Source organism: Acipenser ruthenus, chromosome 4, assembly GCF_902713425.1.
Source record: "Acipenser ruthenus chromosome 4, fAciRut3.2 maternal haplotype, whole genome shotgun sequence".
Lineage (NCBI taxonomy): Eukaryota > Metazoa > Chordata > Actinopteri > Acipenseriformes > Acipenseridae > Acipenser > Acipenser ruthenus.
This window is the reverse complement of record NC_081192.1, coordinates 74,491,845-74,508,594: the sequence shown is the minus strand read 5'-3', so window position 1 is coordinate 74,508,594 and position 16,750 is coordinate 74,491,845. Positions and strand designations below refer to the sequence as shown.

At 43.9% G+C, this 16,750-nt stretch overlaps 1 protein-coding gene across 5 annotated transcripts in view; it reads left to right on the top strand.

The window, feature by feature from the left end:
- Positions 1-16,750, top strand: part of LOC117400236 (histone-lysine N-methyltransferase SETD2-like) — a 70,060-nt gene that overhangs the window by 17,614 nt on the left and 35,696 nt on the right. For 4 of the 5 annotated variants that reach the window (XM_059022773.1, XM_059022774.1, XM_059022775.1 and 1 more), the window contains 9 exons: positions 947-968; positions 5,385-10,429; positions 11,305-11,436; positions 12,483-12,611; positions 12,898-13,021; positions 13,404-13,481; positions 15,054-15,151; positions 15,489-15,615; positions 16,301-16,453. In XM_059022773.1, coding sequence (XP_058878756.1) covers positions 947-968; positions 5,385-10,429; positions 11,305-11,436; positions 12,483-12,611; positions 12,898-13,021; positions 13,404-13,481; positions 15,054-15,151; positions 15,489-15,615; positions 16,301-16,453 — 5,908 coding nt within the window. The remainder of the gene's footprint in view (positions 1-946; positions 969-5,384; positions 10,430-11,304; positions 11,437-12,482; positions 12,612-12,897; positions 13,022-13,403; positions 13,482-15,053; positions 15,152-15,488; positions 15,616-16,300; positions 16,454-16,750) is intronic. The other variant, XM_033999859.3, reaches the window with a different exon arrangement.

Sequence of the window (16,750 nt, the reverse complement as noted above, 5' to 3'; positions counted from 1 at the left end):
GTTACAAACAACTAATTGGAGAGGGCAATTTGGTTATTAATTGGGAAGTCTTCCATAGGCTTCTTCCATTTTTTTCATTATAGGGATGCAAGGCAGTTTAAGATTTTTTTTTTTTGACATCGAAACTGTGAAACTGAAATTAAAGTTTAAAGCCGAAAAAAAAAAAAGTCTGGATTTAGTTTTTTCATTTCCATTAGAAAAAAAAAAAAATTGCTAAATCAGAAAATGTGCTTCTTCCTTGATCTATGTTTCAGTGCTATTCTAACAAACAAAATAAATGTTCCTGGATGTGGCGTCTCAACTCTACAATGATGAACATAGTTGTTTTTACAAATTTCAGGTGTTCCGGACATGAAAAGTTTGTCAAAGGTGCAAACTTTGCAACAGCCTTTGGCATTTAAAGAAATTACAATAATTAAGGTCATGAAAAACAATGTGTTTTATACTACGACTGTGGGTGTACCGAAGCGCATTGATTAGTCTAATCATATTTCAATGGACAGTTTGTAGCAGTTTCGTAAAGCTTTGAATTCTGGGCTCTCCATAGCAGCAATGGTTAATCCTGCATGGTATAAACAGAAAACACGATGGTTCTTCGTGGGTAACGCAAATCAACTTTTGAGTAGAGACATAAACGCTCATGTTTATTTTTACATTAACCACTATCATGTATCCTCTCAGTGCTTTTATTTACACAGCATTACAATTGGAATCATGGATTTTTTAAATTTAAATAACTAACGATTGTAGCTGGTTGCAATAGATTTTTCACTAATGTTGTTTTTAACTTGCATGTAGTTAGTTACAGGGTTCTTGTTTTCGATGTACTCCTATCCTGGCCTGTAGGTTTTGATACTGCTTTGCTGGACCTCTGATTCAGGTGTTGGATTCAATTTAACGTGTTTCTTTCTTTTTTTTCTTGCATGCTTTCCTTGGATACCCACAGGGAAGAGGGAAATGATTTATCGGTAAGTCAACTGAAAAAGTATTTTAAAGCTGTGCAAACGCCTGAATATTCATAGTTCTGGTCAGAGGTCTTGTGGAGTGATGAAACAAACCTCTTTCGTAGTCTCTTGTATTAATTAAATTGAATAATTAAATATAGTTTTAATGCATGCAATGGTGCATTCTAACCACCTTGTTTACCCATAGCTACAGTATTGGTATCTCCCTGCACTTTTAAGAATGTTTGTTTTTGTCAGGAGCCTGAGTAATTTAGAGCCATAGAATTAAATAATGATTTATTTAATATTTACTTTTAGCAATATGCTGGGCTGCAGCGGCAGGCTTAGCGTGGTTAAATGGGTCTGTTCAAACCATTTATAATTATTGCAATACAAGATGGATTTATACAATTAATAAAATTCTAAACGATTAACAATTTTCTAATCGTTTATTCGAGTAAACGATTACATATCCACTACAACCTGTTTGTTACATCCCGCTGCAGCCTTGTGCCCCGCGTGAAGCCAGCGGCTTGAGTCGCTCTTTCCCAGGGATGAAGCAGCGGAAGTCTGCTGACTTTGTGCTCTCCCTCAGGCTGCAATAGCTCCTGCTGGATTTTATTCTCATTTTGGCTTCGGCCAAAATTAGGAGATGGTTTGTGTAAATTAAAGTAATTGTTATTAATGTATTTTGTTGAGAAATATTTCTTCTCATTCTGTTGTCAGTTTTCACAAAGACTAAGCGCAGCTGCTGGGTTCAGCAGCACTGCGCAGGACCAAGCGGATGCTTTGGTTGTGTTTGCTTGCAATCTCTACCACAGCACCTTGATGCCGTTTTGGTGACAGCTTTTACATAAAAAGTCACCCGACCCGGTTCAGATCTGTTACCCTACCGTACCATCCTGGTTCCCACCTGCTACCGTACCTACCTGGTGCTACAGTCACCAAACCAACCCTGTACTGTCCCGGTTCCAACCCAGTGCTGAAGTTACCAAACTGGTACTGAACCGACCCTGTACAGTCCTGGTTCCAACCCAGTACCGTACTGACCCGGTGCTACAGTCACCAAACTGACCCAGTACCGTCCTGGTTCCGACCCAGTGCTAAAGTTACCAAACTGGTACTGAACCGATCCTGTACAGTCCTGGTTCCGACCAGCTACTTACTAGCTAGGTTACTGCTTCGGTGCCGAGCGTTGGTACCAAGTGCACTGCGTCTGTACCTAGCATTGATACCGAGTGCACCTGTGACAGTGTCATTGCAGCTGTACTATCAGCCTGGCAGTCTCTGGCAGTCCCGGTTCTGACCTGCTATAGGGTTTTATAATCCCCAATCTGGGATGCCTGTTAACAGTCCAGTTGCAGTTTTTAGCAAGCTGAGGCAGCAGCAGTACAGTGCTAGTTGCATAATACCTGGGTTTTATCCCTGTGACACATGCAAAGCCAGCCTGCCTGTGGACAGGCAGATGCTTTTCCTGCCTGAGGCAGCAGCACGCAAGGAGGCACTGGAAACCGCTTCTGCGAGCTTGTGTGCATTCTCCAAGCGTGCGTTGGAGAAACGTTCTCCAGCAGCTCTACTGAGCGCTCTGCGTCTCTCCCCTGTACAGCGCTCTTCCCCATCACCCTCTTCTAGAGAGGTGGCTCATCCTCACCCCATGACTTTGTGCCAAGTGAGACCCACGCATCTGAGAATAGATAAGCTCTGGGCAGTAGTTTTCCCCACAGGCACTCGTGCCTTATGGTGACAAAGTTATTCCGTTCCTTTTGGTTCCGGCCCGCTACCGACCGGTGTTCCCTTCCCAGTATGGTACCAAGCAGGCCTTATTGACAGTCCTGTTACTGTCTTTAGCAGCTGAGATAGCAACTGTATGGAGCCAACTGCGCCTGCAGCCAGACCGCCTCCCGGCGCAGAGGCAAGAGCCTGAGGCCAAGCCACAGGGTGTGCAGCGACCCTAGGGGTTTGCTGCCACAGGTCCAGAGCCCCTTCTCAGGGAGCCATCTGGAGTATTGGTGTCAGTGCACCACAGACATCTGTGTGTTTACTACTGTCCAGACTGGCTACTCACTGCAGTTCAAGCACGGTCTCCCTCCCTCTCGGTCCGTGACTGCAGCATCAGTCACGTACCCACAGGACACCACTGTGGCATCTCAGGAGGTAGCAGCTCTGCTGCAAAAACTGGCTATTCATATGGTACACCCCCTCATGCTAAAGTGGGATGGTGGCCTCAGACTAATCCTCGACTTCAGGCAGGTCAACCTGTTCTGAGCCGAAGGAGGTCAGGCCAGACAATTGGTCCACAAAGTAGCTAAAATGCCTACTTCCATATCCCCATAGAAACCGGCGCACAAGTACCTGTGGTTCTCTTTTAGGGAACAGTGTACGAGTTCAAGTTTTGCCGTTTTGGCCTCTCTAGCTCCCCATGCCTTTTGAGGCACAGGGAAGCTATGCTGGCCCCTTTGAGACTCAATGGCATCACGGTTTGGGAGAGCAGAGATAGGTATTGTCTCCCAGGAATTGATCCATTGTCCCCGCTGGTTCTCCATAACAAGAGCCGGGGACCCACTGGCGATAGATGCCTTGGCACACCAGTGGCCGAGGCAACTTCCCATTGCTCACCATGCTCCAGCTGTGTCTGGAGAAATCTCACAGGATCGGGCAAGGGTGCTATTAGTAGCTCCTTACTGGCCAGGAGTGTGGTTTTATAGTTCTGATGTAGCTACTGAGCGGCCAGCCGTGGAGCCTGCCCAAACGTCGTGACCTGCTCAGTCAGGCGTAGTGCACCTTGTGGCACCCCAACCCATCGAGCCTGCAGCTCTGGTTCTGGCCCCTGAAAATGCTGCATTTGAGCCTTCTCGGTTTATCAAACAGGGTGATTGACACCCTACTTGTTCCGAGTATGGTTACAAGTTGTGTGTGTTTCAGACGTGGTGTTTGGCTCGTGGGTTCGACCCCAAGACATGCCCTGTGGCAGTTATACTGCAATTTTTACAGGACCTTTTTGATGAGGAGAAATCCTCCTCTACTCTACTCTAAAGGTCTATTTGCCAGCCATTTCTGTGTGCCATGTAAAAATCGATTGTCTCCCCAGGAGCTCATTTCCTGGTGGGGCAATTTTTTTAAAAAGGCACCCGCTGGCTTAGGCCACTGGTCAAGGACTTAGTTCCTCATTGGAGGTTAAATGTAGTACTTTATGTACTGACAAAACCTCCATTTGAGGCCATGCATCAGCTGGGCTGAAATTTTTGCCTTTCAGGACAGCTTTCTTGTTTGCAATCATCGAAGCTGGAGGCAGTCCGAACAGTTTGTCTGTTACGAAGCGAAGTCACAAGGACAGGCTCTGTCCTAAACAGCATCTATCCAAATGGATAACAGGTGCAATACAGACTGCTTATGAAATGGCCAATCTGCCCCCGTCCTAGAAGCTCACCGGCCTTTCCACCAGGGGTCAGGTGATTTTCATGAGTTTTGTTCCAGGGTGCATCTATTCAGGACATATGCAGTGCAGCGATTTGGGCTTACCATACGTTTGCCAGATTCTATCGGCTGAATGTTGTGGACCTGCAGAGTCCTGGATTGGCACAAGAGTACTGAGGGTGCCTTCCAGTCCTCCCTCATGACAGTTTTTAGTTACTGGAATACTGTTTGTAGCACAAAGCGGTTTTTGGCTAGCTTTGTAGCTCAGTGTTGTATACCATGTCCTTGCTACAGATTGGGTACAAAACATTAGAGGTGAGTCCATACTAATGTTTTTATTCCAGTTTGCTGGTATATTGATTATAGGCACAAGGCGGCTGCAGCTTGGCTTTGTAGCTTATTGAGATATGCTCCATGTCCTTGCGACAGCTTGGGTATACTCACCCATTTTGTAATGGTTAATATTCCCAACTTGAAAGGGAATGTTGGGTTATTATCATAACCCCGGTTCCCTGAAATAGGAATATTAACCATTAACACTTCGGGGTCGCAGCGTTCATGGTTGCAATCTTTGAAAGAAAATGGCTGCTGGTAGGTCGCGCTGTTGTTTTATGGTTGCGGGGCAGAGCCTCAGCAGAGCTATTGCGAGAATCTTTGGTATAGAGTTTTCAGTTTGGATGTCTTAAAGGGAAACATCCATTTTGTAATGGTTAATATTCCTATTTCACAGAACCAGGGTTATGATAACCCAACGTTTTATATGGTCTGTAATCCAGTTCACATTTATTTAATCTGCATGGGCTGTACAGTTTATGAAATAATTTAATATGTACATTCTCTGTAGTTCCTTATCTATCACTGTACAAATCCTACCCTACCGTTTATGGATTACAAAGTTTGTAACATGGCTCCCAATAAAACCTAGACTGTAATAGGAGTCATATTTATATCCCTTCATAAGGTTACTTTGACAATCCTGTTGAATGTGTGTGTTTTTTTTTTTTTTTATTAATTTTGTCTTCTCAGGCTAAGGACAAAAATCTGTCCAAATCGTCCCTGCTTAAAGTTCCAAAAGGGGTGTCCTCAAGCCGCTTCCTGCCCAAGGGCACCAAGACTACGGTAAACCTGGAGGAACAAGGCAGGCAGAAGGTCTCATTCAGCTTCAGCTTACCCAGGAAGAACCTACAGTCACGATTCTTGCCACCAATCAGCCCTGAGAAGTTGGAGAGCGACTCTCAGATTGTCGCTGTCCCCACAACGTCGGCTCCCCCACAGGATAAAACTGGACAACTCCCAGACAGTCAGAGTGAACCGTTTGAGCCACCTCCTGTGGAAGAGCAGCTCTCCCCGCTCAAACTCAAACTGGACATGGGGAAGATGCACTTCGAAAAGCATATTCTTAGTGTCACATCCAAGCTTGAGACCGCACCGCCCACTTTTCACACCGTATTGGAAGAGCCTTCACAGCCAGAATCTGAACCCATATCTGTATCTGAACCCCAGAATGACATGCAGAACAGTGCCTCTGAAGAACCCATGATGGAAGATGGTCCTGAGGATCCGAGCCCCTGCAAAGAGAAAGCTGCTGATACTTCTCATGTTGGGAAAGGTGACGAGCAGAGCAACGTGACGAATGTACCCACCCAATATTCAGGGAATCTGGAGACCAAGAAGCAGCTATCCCAGTCTGAGTGTGCCCATCTTGGTTCAGAGTCTGATGGTGATTCAGTAAAGACTTCTTCCAGCCACAAATCGGGTGACCCCAAAAATGCAGTGTGTGCAGAAAAGAGCAAAGATGTTAAGAGGAATTTGACGGCCTCCAAAGCAGAAGAATCTGGGAAGTCGTCATTGTCTTCCTCTCGCACCAAGTCCGAGAAGGATGATAGACTTTCTAGTCATTCAAAGTCTGACCGAGACTCAAGGCACACATCCTCACGTTCTTCTAGATCCGAGAGTTACAGGCGGAGGAGTAGGTCACGTTCTAGATCCAGAGGGTCAAGAACAAGCTCGTCCTATTCTAGATCTGATAGATCGTCGAGAACTGATAGGTCTTCGAGGAATGATAGGTTGCATTACACTGATTCAGATAGAAAGTACCATAGGAGCTCCCCCCACAGGGAGAGGAGTAGGTCTTCCCGTCCCCAGTCAGACAGGAGGTCCAAAGACAGTTCAGACTCTGAGGACGATCACAAGAGGACTCATTCCAAGGCCAGTGATTCTAGAAGAGTCTCGACTCGTTCCTCTTTGCACAGGGAGTCAAAAACCTCTTCCTCCTCTTCCCACTCCAAATCAGAAAAAGATTCCAAAACAGAACCGTCTCACTCATCAGAGTCAGAAAAAAGGACAAGATCTCATTCAAAATCTGAGCGGGATTCCCGTAAGTCTGGGGATTCGGAGACGTTCAGAAGGAAATCTCCCGACATTGAGCTTGATCGAAGGAGGTCCAGCACACATTCTAAATCTGACAGCATTGTAAACTCTTGTTCTAAATTGAGTACGCCACCCAAGGCCTCAGAGAAAAAATTTAGAAGGACCACTTCAAGTTCGGACTCTGAGGAGGAGCTCAAAGGGAGGTCTCGGTCTCAGGTCTTAGAAAAGTCGTCTTCTGCTTCAAGGTCTGATGAATTACGGACTGCTACTTCCAGAAAGACTAACAAAAAGACAGATAACGACGAACCAAAATGTTCCCCTTCCAAACCCAAGGAATCTTCAGGTTCCCAAAAATCTGGTAGAGTTATGGGAACATTGACTCATGAAACAGAGAGACAATCACAAAGAAAGCCAAACTCCAAATGCTCCGAGTCCAAGGCTATTCCTAAAGATCCTTGTTCAAAGAGTGGAAGTGTGGATAGAAAAACACTTTGCCTTGTGAACAATAATCTTAAAGATTCTTCCAGGAAGGAATTTGATGAAATGGACTGCCATCTATGCAACCAACCAGCTACCCCAAATCTAAATGATATTGAAAACATAATTGTGCCTGAACCAGACCGTATACAGGCACCAGTGATCCTAGACTGTTACAAAACTCAACTTTGTAATTGGACAAGGTCCAGTAACACTGAAAAAAATACAACCTATAAAAACTGTTCTTCTGTATCAAAATTGCAAGAAAGTGACTCATTAACAGATCACATTAAAAGCCAGCTTTTGACAAGTGCAATATGCCAGTACAGCCCAGTTTCTGCTGACATCAAGGCTGTGTTTGCATATTGCGATTCTGATATGGTTGTGGATGAGATAGATAATAGATCGCCTGAAACTTTGTCTGACAGACAGCAGGAAGGAAGCAATTGCACAGAAAATTATAAAATCCAATCAATTTATGTGTCCAGTGATCCCCACATGGATATAGATTCAATACAGTACACTTGCTCCTCTGAGCCTTCTGAGAAAACTGCAGCAACTGAAATTGTGTGTAAAATGCAGATGTCCCCTACAGTGACGCATACGGAACCCAAAGCTGTAATGCTTGAGAGTGCTACGGGTGAATCCATGAAATTCAAAGGAGATTCCATTAAATGGAAAGAAGCAGCTGATTCATGCCTGGCTAGCTCCATTAAAGAGCAGCTGGGAGAAAATAAAGACTCCATAGAAAAAAAACTTACCTCAATGGAGCATAGCAGCTCTGAGGTAGAACATCCCGTATTAAACAAAGGAAAAAGCACTGCTGAAGGTTCCCAGAAGGTGCTTGATTTGTATATAGACAAGCTGCCTGCAGAGCAGCAGGCTAACTTGGAAAAATATGAAATCATTTCTACACAGCAACCCACTTGCACCAGAAAAGAGCTTTTACTGAAAGAAGAAAAAGACTCGCACCAAGAACACAAGATTAAAGAACCCATCTCAAATACAGTAGAACTTTCTCTTAAAGAAGATCCTATGTCATTTCGAGAAGAACGCCCTCTGAAAAAGGATCCCAGCTCTAACTCAGAGATTTCCCTAAAAGGGGAACAAACCTCATATTTTAAAGAGCACCCTCTAACTAATGCAGACACAGTAGCACCTAAAGAACCTAGTTCAAATAGAGATCATTTTCAGATCGAGTCAAACTTGGACGTAGTAGAACAGGCTCTTAAAGAAGATGTTGGATTAGACCGAGATAACACTTCTGAACTACCCGATACAGGCACAGAGTGCTGTCTTTATGAAGAGCCTAGCTCATACTTTTTAAAAGAACAGAACTCTGAATCTGTGCAATTCTTTCTGAAGGGTGAACCCAATTCCAACCCAGTGGGATGCTCTGTAAAAGAACAGCCTATCTCAAGTGGCGAATTTTGCTTGGAAAAGCAGCCAGCCTCCAATGGAGAAGAAAGCTTTGCAAGAACAGAGAAAGTTACCAACCAAGTGGACAGTTCTGTGTGGCAGCCAGAGGAGCTATCGGTTAGGTATGTTAAGCCAGAGCTGCAACCTCCCAGTGAGGCAAGGCATAACAATACTGAAGAACAATTTTATGTTGCTTCGAAGTTTGTAGGAGACGTCAAGGAGTCTTGCTGTACCTCAGGAGGCACAGGAAAAGATGACGGTTCATGGCAGAGCAAGCCAGACAGCAGTTGTGTTTCCTCTAAGGTGAGTGGAGAAGACCACATGGGAGGAAGAGTGGACAACAAGAAGGAGGAGGAAGATCAAGATAGCGAGGAGAGCGAGACAGATGATTCCGACTCTGACTCGGATGACAGTGGCATACCCAGGAACCGGCTACAGTCTGTGGTGATTGTGCCCAAAAACTCCAGCCACACCCAGGATATCAGAGGCTTGTTGACCCCCTTCTCCAGCCGCAGCACCACCCCAGAGCAGAGGTCCACAGACTGGGCTCAGCCTGGAGCCGGGAATGTTTGCGGCCACACCTCTTCTGATGAAGAAAACACTCGAGAGAAATCCAGGAAGAGGGGCAGGAGCCCGGAGGGGAGACTGCAAGCTCCTAGTCCTCGGCCAGCAGAGAGAGGCAGGCCAACCTTTACATCTGCTGCAGAGAGGTTCCCTGATGCTGGACGACCTCAAAGCACCGCCTACCAGTCACAGAGCAATATGGTAGACAGCACCAGCCATTCTGCTGGCATCCCCTGTCCTGAACCTCGCTTGGAACATGAAGAATTGCGGGCCCAGGAAAAAACAAAGCAAACACTGGCGTTGATGTACATTCATACTGAACCTAGTCGTTTCAATTCCTGGGAGGCGCCCCTGTCTGGAGGCCACCGATACTATGAAAAGCCAGAAAGTCGACAGGGAAAGGGGTGGTCTTCGAGGCAGCCGTACTATCAGTCCGGGGATTTCTCCAAAGTGGATGGCTTCCCCAGTAGTGATGACGGTTACACCCTGGGCTGGGATTTCTCACAGCCTGAAATGCCCAGCAGCACTTACCAGCAACCAGACAGCAGCTATGGGGTCTACCCTGGCTACACTCACCACCAGCTGCAGCAACAGCAACAGCAACAGCAACAGCAACAACAGCAGCAGCAGCAGCTTCATCTGCAAGGGAACTGCACAGCTGGACAGCTTTACAGACAGAGTAACACCTTCTGGGCTCCCCGATCAGAGGGTTACGGGACGGGTTGTGCTAGTGGCTCCTCACAGTACCAGGAGCCTGTGAGCCAGGTGCACCCTGACTCACTGACTGATGATTATGAGGATGAAGAGAGATCCAGCCAGCTAGCAAGTGCAAGCAGTACAGGAGATCCCCACCAGCAAAAGGCACGAGCAGCTCCTTCCTTTGTCCAGGCTAATGAGATCAGCAGCAATTCCAAGGGGGCCATCTGCAGCGCTCCAGACAGGGAGAGGGCACGCAAGGAGGAGAGCCACAAGCCATCCAAAGGGAAAGGGCCACTGAAAAAGAGGCGTCCTGAACTGGAGTCAGACTCTGAAAATGAGGCAGACCCAGGTCCCCCCAAGAAGGATCGTGTGGATGAAGGGAAAGTCTTAGCGGTCCCTTCTCCTTGCCAATCGGAGAAAGATCACCCCCGTTGCAGCCTACAGGACTTACAGGACCAGCAAGCCTGGAAGGAGGGATCCAAAACTGGGAAGATGCCACCTTACTTCAACCTCATTGAGGAGAACCTCTACTTAACTGAAAGGTAAGACTTATTTTTTGAGCCTTCTGGATAGGCAATGAGACCAAACAGAACAAATCATGAAAAGAGGTGCTGTTTGGGTTTTTTTTAATCTAGATGTTGAAGTATATTTATTCACATCAGGCAGCATGAGTGGCAGAGACTGAAAAGTTGTTTTGCAAGTTGCAATTATCAGAGGTTATCAAGTATTTTTAGATGTTTTATTAGAATTAAAGAGCATACAGTGCACAACGGTGCATATTGTTTTATTTCTGCTGTAGTGTCATTTTTAAAACAATGAACCATGATTAGATACATTTATTTTAATGTTCCAGAGCATTACTCAGCTCCAGCATTGGTCCCCAAGTGAATCGACAGGGTCACATTCATACCTGTTCTGAACCTTCATGGAAGATTCGCTGGTGACGTCAAAACTTTCAGGTGCGTCCCTGTGGCAGCCGTAGAGATCATTCTAATACAGACTAGAGCACCGACTAGTCCAAGTAGTGCCTACAGTGCCTACGTAGGTGTTGCTTTTGACAAAAGTCACCAGAAAATCATCTGAACAGTTCACTACTGCTGCAAATACTGTCAGTTGGGGGCCAGTGTAGAAGCTGGTTAGTACTCTAGGATTAATTTGAATATAAAATTAAACAGCATATTTTAAGTGGCTTTAATAACATTGTTATAACTTATGTAGATAGTTACATGTATCTGTGAAGATGGGAAAAATATAACCACCAAAAAAACAAGAAACTACTGTGCATCTTGGTTTTGGGAGAGACAGAAACCAACCCTTCATGTGGGTATGTAGTTAGCTTATGCATACTGCAGTAAAATAAATAAGTGTCCTGTACAGCGAGAGAGTTATACCCCCCTTGTTGTGAATCCCTCCACAGGAAGAAGAGCAAGTCTCACCGTGATATCAAGCGCATGCAGTGCGAATGCAGCTTGCTGACCAAGGAGGAGAGAGCCCAGGGGCGAGGGGCCTGTGGAGAGGACTGCCTGAACCGACTGCTTATGATCGAATGGTAAGCATAGTGCAGGGAAGCCAGATATGGGTATGTAAATTTTGTTGTAAAAATTATCTTTATGAAACCTGCTAAATGATATTGGAAGTTCTGTGGTTGTGCTTTGAGAAATGTCTTGCTATTAATGTCCACTGAAGCAGGAAGGGACTGTGCTTTACATCTCTCTTGACGTAGATAATTACAGGTGTCACATGGGAGAGCACTGCCATGTAGAGTTACAACGATTTTTTGCTAGTACGATATATCGCGATTACGAATATTCAGACGTTTATTAGAATAGCCGATAATCGTAGAAAATGATAGTCACGTGACTCAACATAACTAAAGCAGAACAGGAGAAGCTGTTTTCTCCAAATAAGAGGGTAAAATCATTGTTTTGAGGCATAATAAAACAATTGTTTATTGTTTGTATTTTGTATAATTGAGTTACAGTAGTTTGATAGATCTACTGCTGGCTACCAGTTTCTAATGTCTCCTTGCTGTTGCATCTTGTGATATAGAAAAAACAAAGTTGGTGATTTCCTCAGTCTCATTGTATGTATTTTCATTCTTTCTAGTACCTTGCTATTTAACACTTGGTAGCTTTCTTCTGTTGCAGACCATTTACCACAGAAATAAGACCTAGCTTACGTAAAAAAAAAAAAAAAAAAGTTAAATTATCTCTACTGATAATCATTGTATCGTGAAATAGTGGGCTTACACCTATCGTATCGCAGAAATTTACTGTCTCAAGAACATAAGAACATGAAGTTTACAAATGAGAGGAGGCCGTTCGGCCCATCTTGCTCGTTTGATTGTTGGTAGCTTATCAATCCCAGAATCTCATCAAGCAGCTTCTTGAAGGATCCCAGGGTGTCAGCTTCAACAGCATTACTGGGGAGTTGGTTCCAGACGTTTCATCCCTGCTGTCATTATTGCAATAAACATCCGGGAGCAGTTGGAAACGGTAGCAGTCCAAATATAGTCACAGATCAAGTCAAAATGGAGTTGATTAGCTTTACAGACTGTAGGGTGTCCCTATTTGACTCCCTGTTTTCTCTCTGCAGTTCCTCCCGGTGCCCCAATGGACCATATTGTTCAAATCGACGTTTCCAGCGCAAGCAGCATGCAGATTTCGAGGTCATTTTGACTGAGAGTAAAGGCTGGGGGCTGCGGGCGGCCAAGGACTTGGCCCAGTGAGTACTTTTTTTTTTTTTTTTTTCTGCTGAATATACTTTTTAGTATTGTAAGGCAAAGTGCTGGTGATCTGCTCAGTGTTAAGTGTGCTGGGTTACCATTGCCATACTGGTCCTAATGATGCATCTGACTTTGGCTGTCCACCTTGGGGTAGCCAAAAATGATAATTGATAGCATTTTAGTGGAGTTATGGAATAATAACAATTAAGTATTTGGTTTGTATTTACAGTATTTACAGTGGCCCCTGACTATGTTTATAATGTTAATGTGGTACCTGTGTTGCAGCAACACCTTTGTACTTGAGTACTGTGGAGAGGTCCTAGATCACAAGGAGTTCAAGGCCCGAGTGAAGGAGTATGCACGCAGCAAGAACATTCACTACTACTTCATGGCCTTGAAGAACAATGAGGTGAGAGGTGCTGGCATACAACTTTATAGGGTTGCCATACAGAAGCAAGGCACTACAATTAACACAGCAGAACTGGGCTAAAACAGCTATTATGCTGGCTGAAGGGGTCTTGCAACTTATTTGTATTGCCAAAGCAACATATGAGATGTAGGGGGAATGGGCTCAACTTCTATAATAGTTTTAGTCTTTAGAAGGTCAGAGTAATAATATAAAATGTAAAATTTTTTGTTTGTTTACTCTCTAATTTAATTTGAGCAATTTATAGATGTGGTCACTACCACTAAAAGAAAAGCTCCCAAACCAGCCATAAGGGATGGAAATTCATAAGCTGAAAAAAGGTGGTAAGAATGATGTTAAACTGTTTTTTGTTGTTTTCCTATAGATCATTGATGCAACTCAAAAGGGAAACTGCTCACGGTTCATGAACCACAGCTGTGAACCAAACTGTGAAACTCAGAAGGTGAGTTGGGAGTAAATCTCTGCATCGATAAACAATATCAAAACATGGTAGCATAAGAGAATACTTCCATAGTTCATAATTCCCAATCCTGGCTGGTTTTCTAACCATAAATTAATCAAAACTTACTGCTACTATCATCCAAGCTTTATAATCAATGATTTTATTGTTAAAGTGATTAATAAAATCATCAAAAACTACAACCCAAACTATGCAGCTGTGTTTAGAAAAATATAAACCTGATCAGCCAGCATGGTTAAATACATTGAAGAGTCAAAAAGGCGGTAAAGTCCAGGCAATTCCTCTGAGCCCTGCGGTGATCAATAAAGCTTGGAAAGACGCATGCTTATCCGTACAGGCAACACTACAGCGGTGGCTTATATAGACCACAAGGGCGGCCTCAGAGTAAGAAAAGTTGAAATTCAAGCAGCAATTTCAAAACTAAGGTTTTCTTGATAAGATTGACTCCAAAAAGGGCTGCTCTAGGAAAAAAAGTGTTCTGTGCTACGGAGTGAGACAAGCTGCTGTGTAAATGTGCTGCTGTTAGAGTGCAAGACTGTTTGTTGTTTTTGGTGTGGCCCAGGCTAACGGGAGCCGGGAATAATCGTCCCAATAAACCATGGATTCGAGTACCTGCCAATTGTGTGTCATCTTCCTTCATTTTCCACCGTATGCTACAATATTAATTTGGCTTGTGGACATTTGGCATCGTCTCCTGAGTTGAAGGCTGAAATGAGAAATGTGGGTGTCATTTTTTATCCAGATCTTTCATTCGATCCACACATTAGGAATGTAACTAAAGTGTATTTTTTTTATTTAAGAAATATTGCTAAACTAAAACATTTGTTCGCTGCAAGATGCTGAGAGACTGATGCATGCTTTTATGACGTCTAAAATGGATTATTGCAATGCTCTTTTTTTCTAGTATTTCAAGTTGTGTCTCGAATGCAGCTTGTGCAAAATGCTGCTGCCTGAGTTTTAACTTGAACAAAGAAGTATCACCCCAGTGTTAGCTGCCTTACATTAGCTTCCTGTCTGGTTTATGATTTAAGGACCGCCTTTAACTTGTAATGCTTTAAATGGCCTTGCTCCATCTTATTTAAATGATCTTTTAACCCCATATGTTCCTAGACACTCACTTCAATCACAGGATGCCAGGTTTCTTACTATTCCCAAGATTCAAAAAAGAACAGGTAGTAGAGCTTTAAGCTATAAAGCCCCTAAACTGTGGAATGAACTATCGAGACCTGTAAGACAAGCAGCAGCTGTTGCTGCTTTTAAAACTAGACTAAAAGCAGTTTAGCTTGTACATCTTAAAATGATTGTTTATATATATATATATATATATATATATATATATATATATGCACTCTATCTCACTGTTTTTGTTCTTTTCATTTTATTCACTTGTATTGCTTATTTCTACTTCTAATATTTTTACTACTTTAATAAGCCCCTGCATTTTTCTAATAACTCTTGTTGTTTACATGTTCAGCAAAGAGGTTTTAATATATATTTTGACCCCTGATTCTAAGCCTCCACAGCAAATCTGCGTGTTGTGTGTTTTTTCTGCAGTGGACTGTGAATGGACAGCTGCGAGTTGGGTTCTTCACTACTAAGTTGGTTCCTGCAGGAACAGAGCTCACTTTTGACTACCAGTTCCAGAGATATGGGTGAGTAAATTTCCCAGAACACGCTGACACTCCGTTCAAATATAGTGCTTCCTTATGATAAAGCGGCCCTTTACACCGTGGAAGGCAGCATAATATTGGCCCATAATGCTATTCCACTAATACTTGTTATTGGGCAGAACACAAATAGTACAGCTTCTGAACAATGGCCCTGACTCCAATATTATAAAGGAGAGCACTGTATCTGCTGAAATATACCAAAATACGTATGTGTAAATAGTCTTTTTGTTAAATTACTTTAATGTTTATTAAAAACACTGTTTTCAGCTCCCCTGTACTTTCTGTGAAACTTTTTTTACCCCTTTATCTTCCTCCACAGCAAAGAGGCCCAAAAGTGTTTCTGCGGGGCACCCAGCTGTCGTGGTTTTCTGGGCGGGGAAAACCGGGTCAGCGTCCGGGCTGCAGGAGGCAAGATGAAGAAGGAGCGGCCCCGCAAGAAAGACTCAGTGAGTTCTGCCAGCCTTGATTTCGAAATTACGTGCAAGGGATGTCACAAGGCTGTCGTAGTGTTGGTATGGATGTTGTGTACCCTTGTGGAAGCCAGGAGATCCGGGTCTGTGTCTTAATCTGCTCCCTACCCTACGGGAAGTGCACTTTCTCAGCCATCCATCATCTCAGTGCTGCTCATAATAATGATGGTCTGAGTGCATCTCTCAGTGAAACATATTTAATGAACTATCCACTGGCTCGAGAGGGCAGTGTGTCGTGATTATGATGGGGTGATAAGTCTAAATGAAGACAGTCCTGGTTTCCAGTCCCAGATCAGCCAGTGAGTATCTCTGTTCCACTGCAGCTATAAAAGTAGGTATTCCCACTCACTGGAAGCAGGAAGAGGAATCTGATTGGCTGTCATGGAGGGGGATCTCATTGCGGTTTTATGATTCGTTTATGCAACAGTTCTTTTATACAGATATCTTGCCTGTGTTTTTGTCTATTGCTTTAAGCTCAATGATGAAATAATTGTTTTTGGCTTTCTAGTTGTCACGATTGACCTTTTTGATATTTGGGGATATTAGTGGTCTAGAGGTGGTTCATTTTTAAATATAGCAATTTTATCTCCTGGTTGTCTGTGGCACCTTTACCAAGTGTACTAGTTAGGCTAAATGTTGCATGATATGCCACCCTTGATAGAGTCATGCGCGGGTCCGATTTTTACGACCCGCTTCCGACCCGGACCCGCTACTACAGGACCTGACCCGAACCCGCAACCCACTGCAACACCGTCTTCTTACCTGCGACGCGACCCGACCCGATTTAATAAGACCTGCAACCCGACCCGAACCTGTAAGTGTTTGTCCTTTACCTACTGCCTGGTCAACTGACTCTCTCATGCTCTCACATTCACACACAGATATCTCTACAATTCTCCACGGATTGAGTTTACACAATAGACTATACAGCGTGGTAGCTTTTTCTAGTGGTCTGCATATATTTTAACATTGTAACATATTAACTATCGCTACTTTAATTTACTATAAAATACCTGTCTCTTCCTTTCGTGCCGCAAGTTGAAAGGGAGCTACACCTGTGCTTTCGCAGAGATGATGTACTAGTTTTGTGGCTTTCGTTTACAAAAATTTG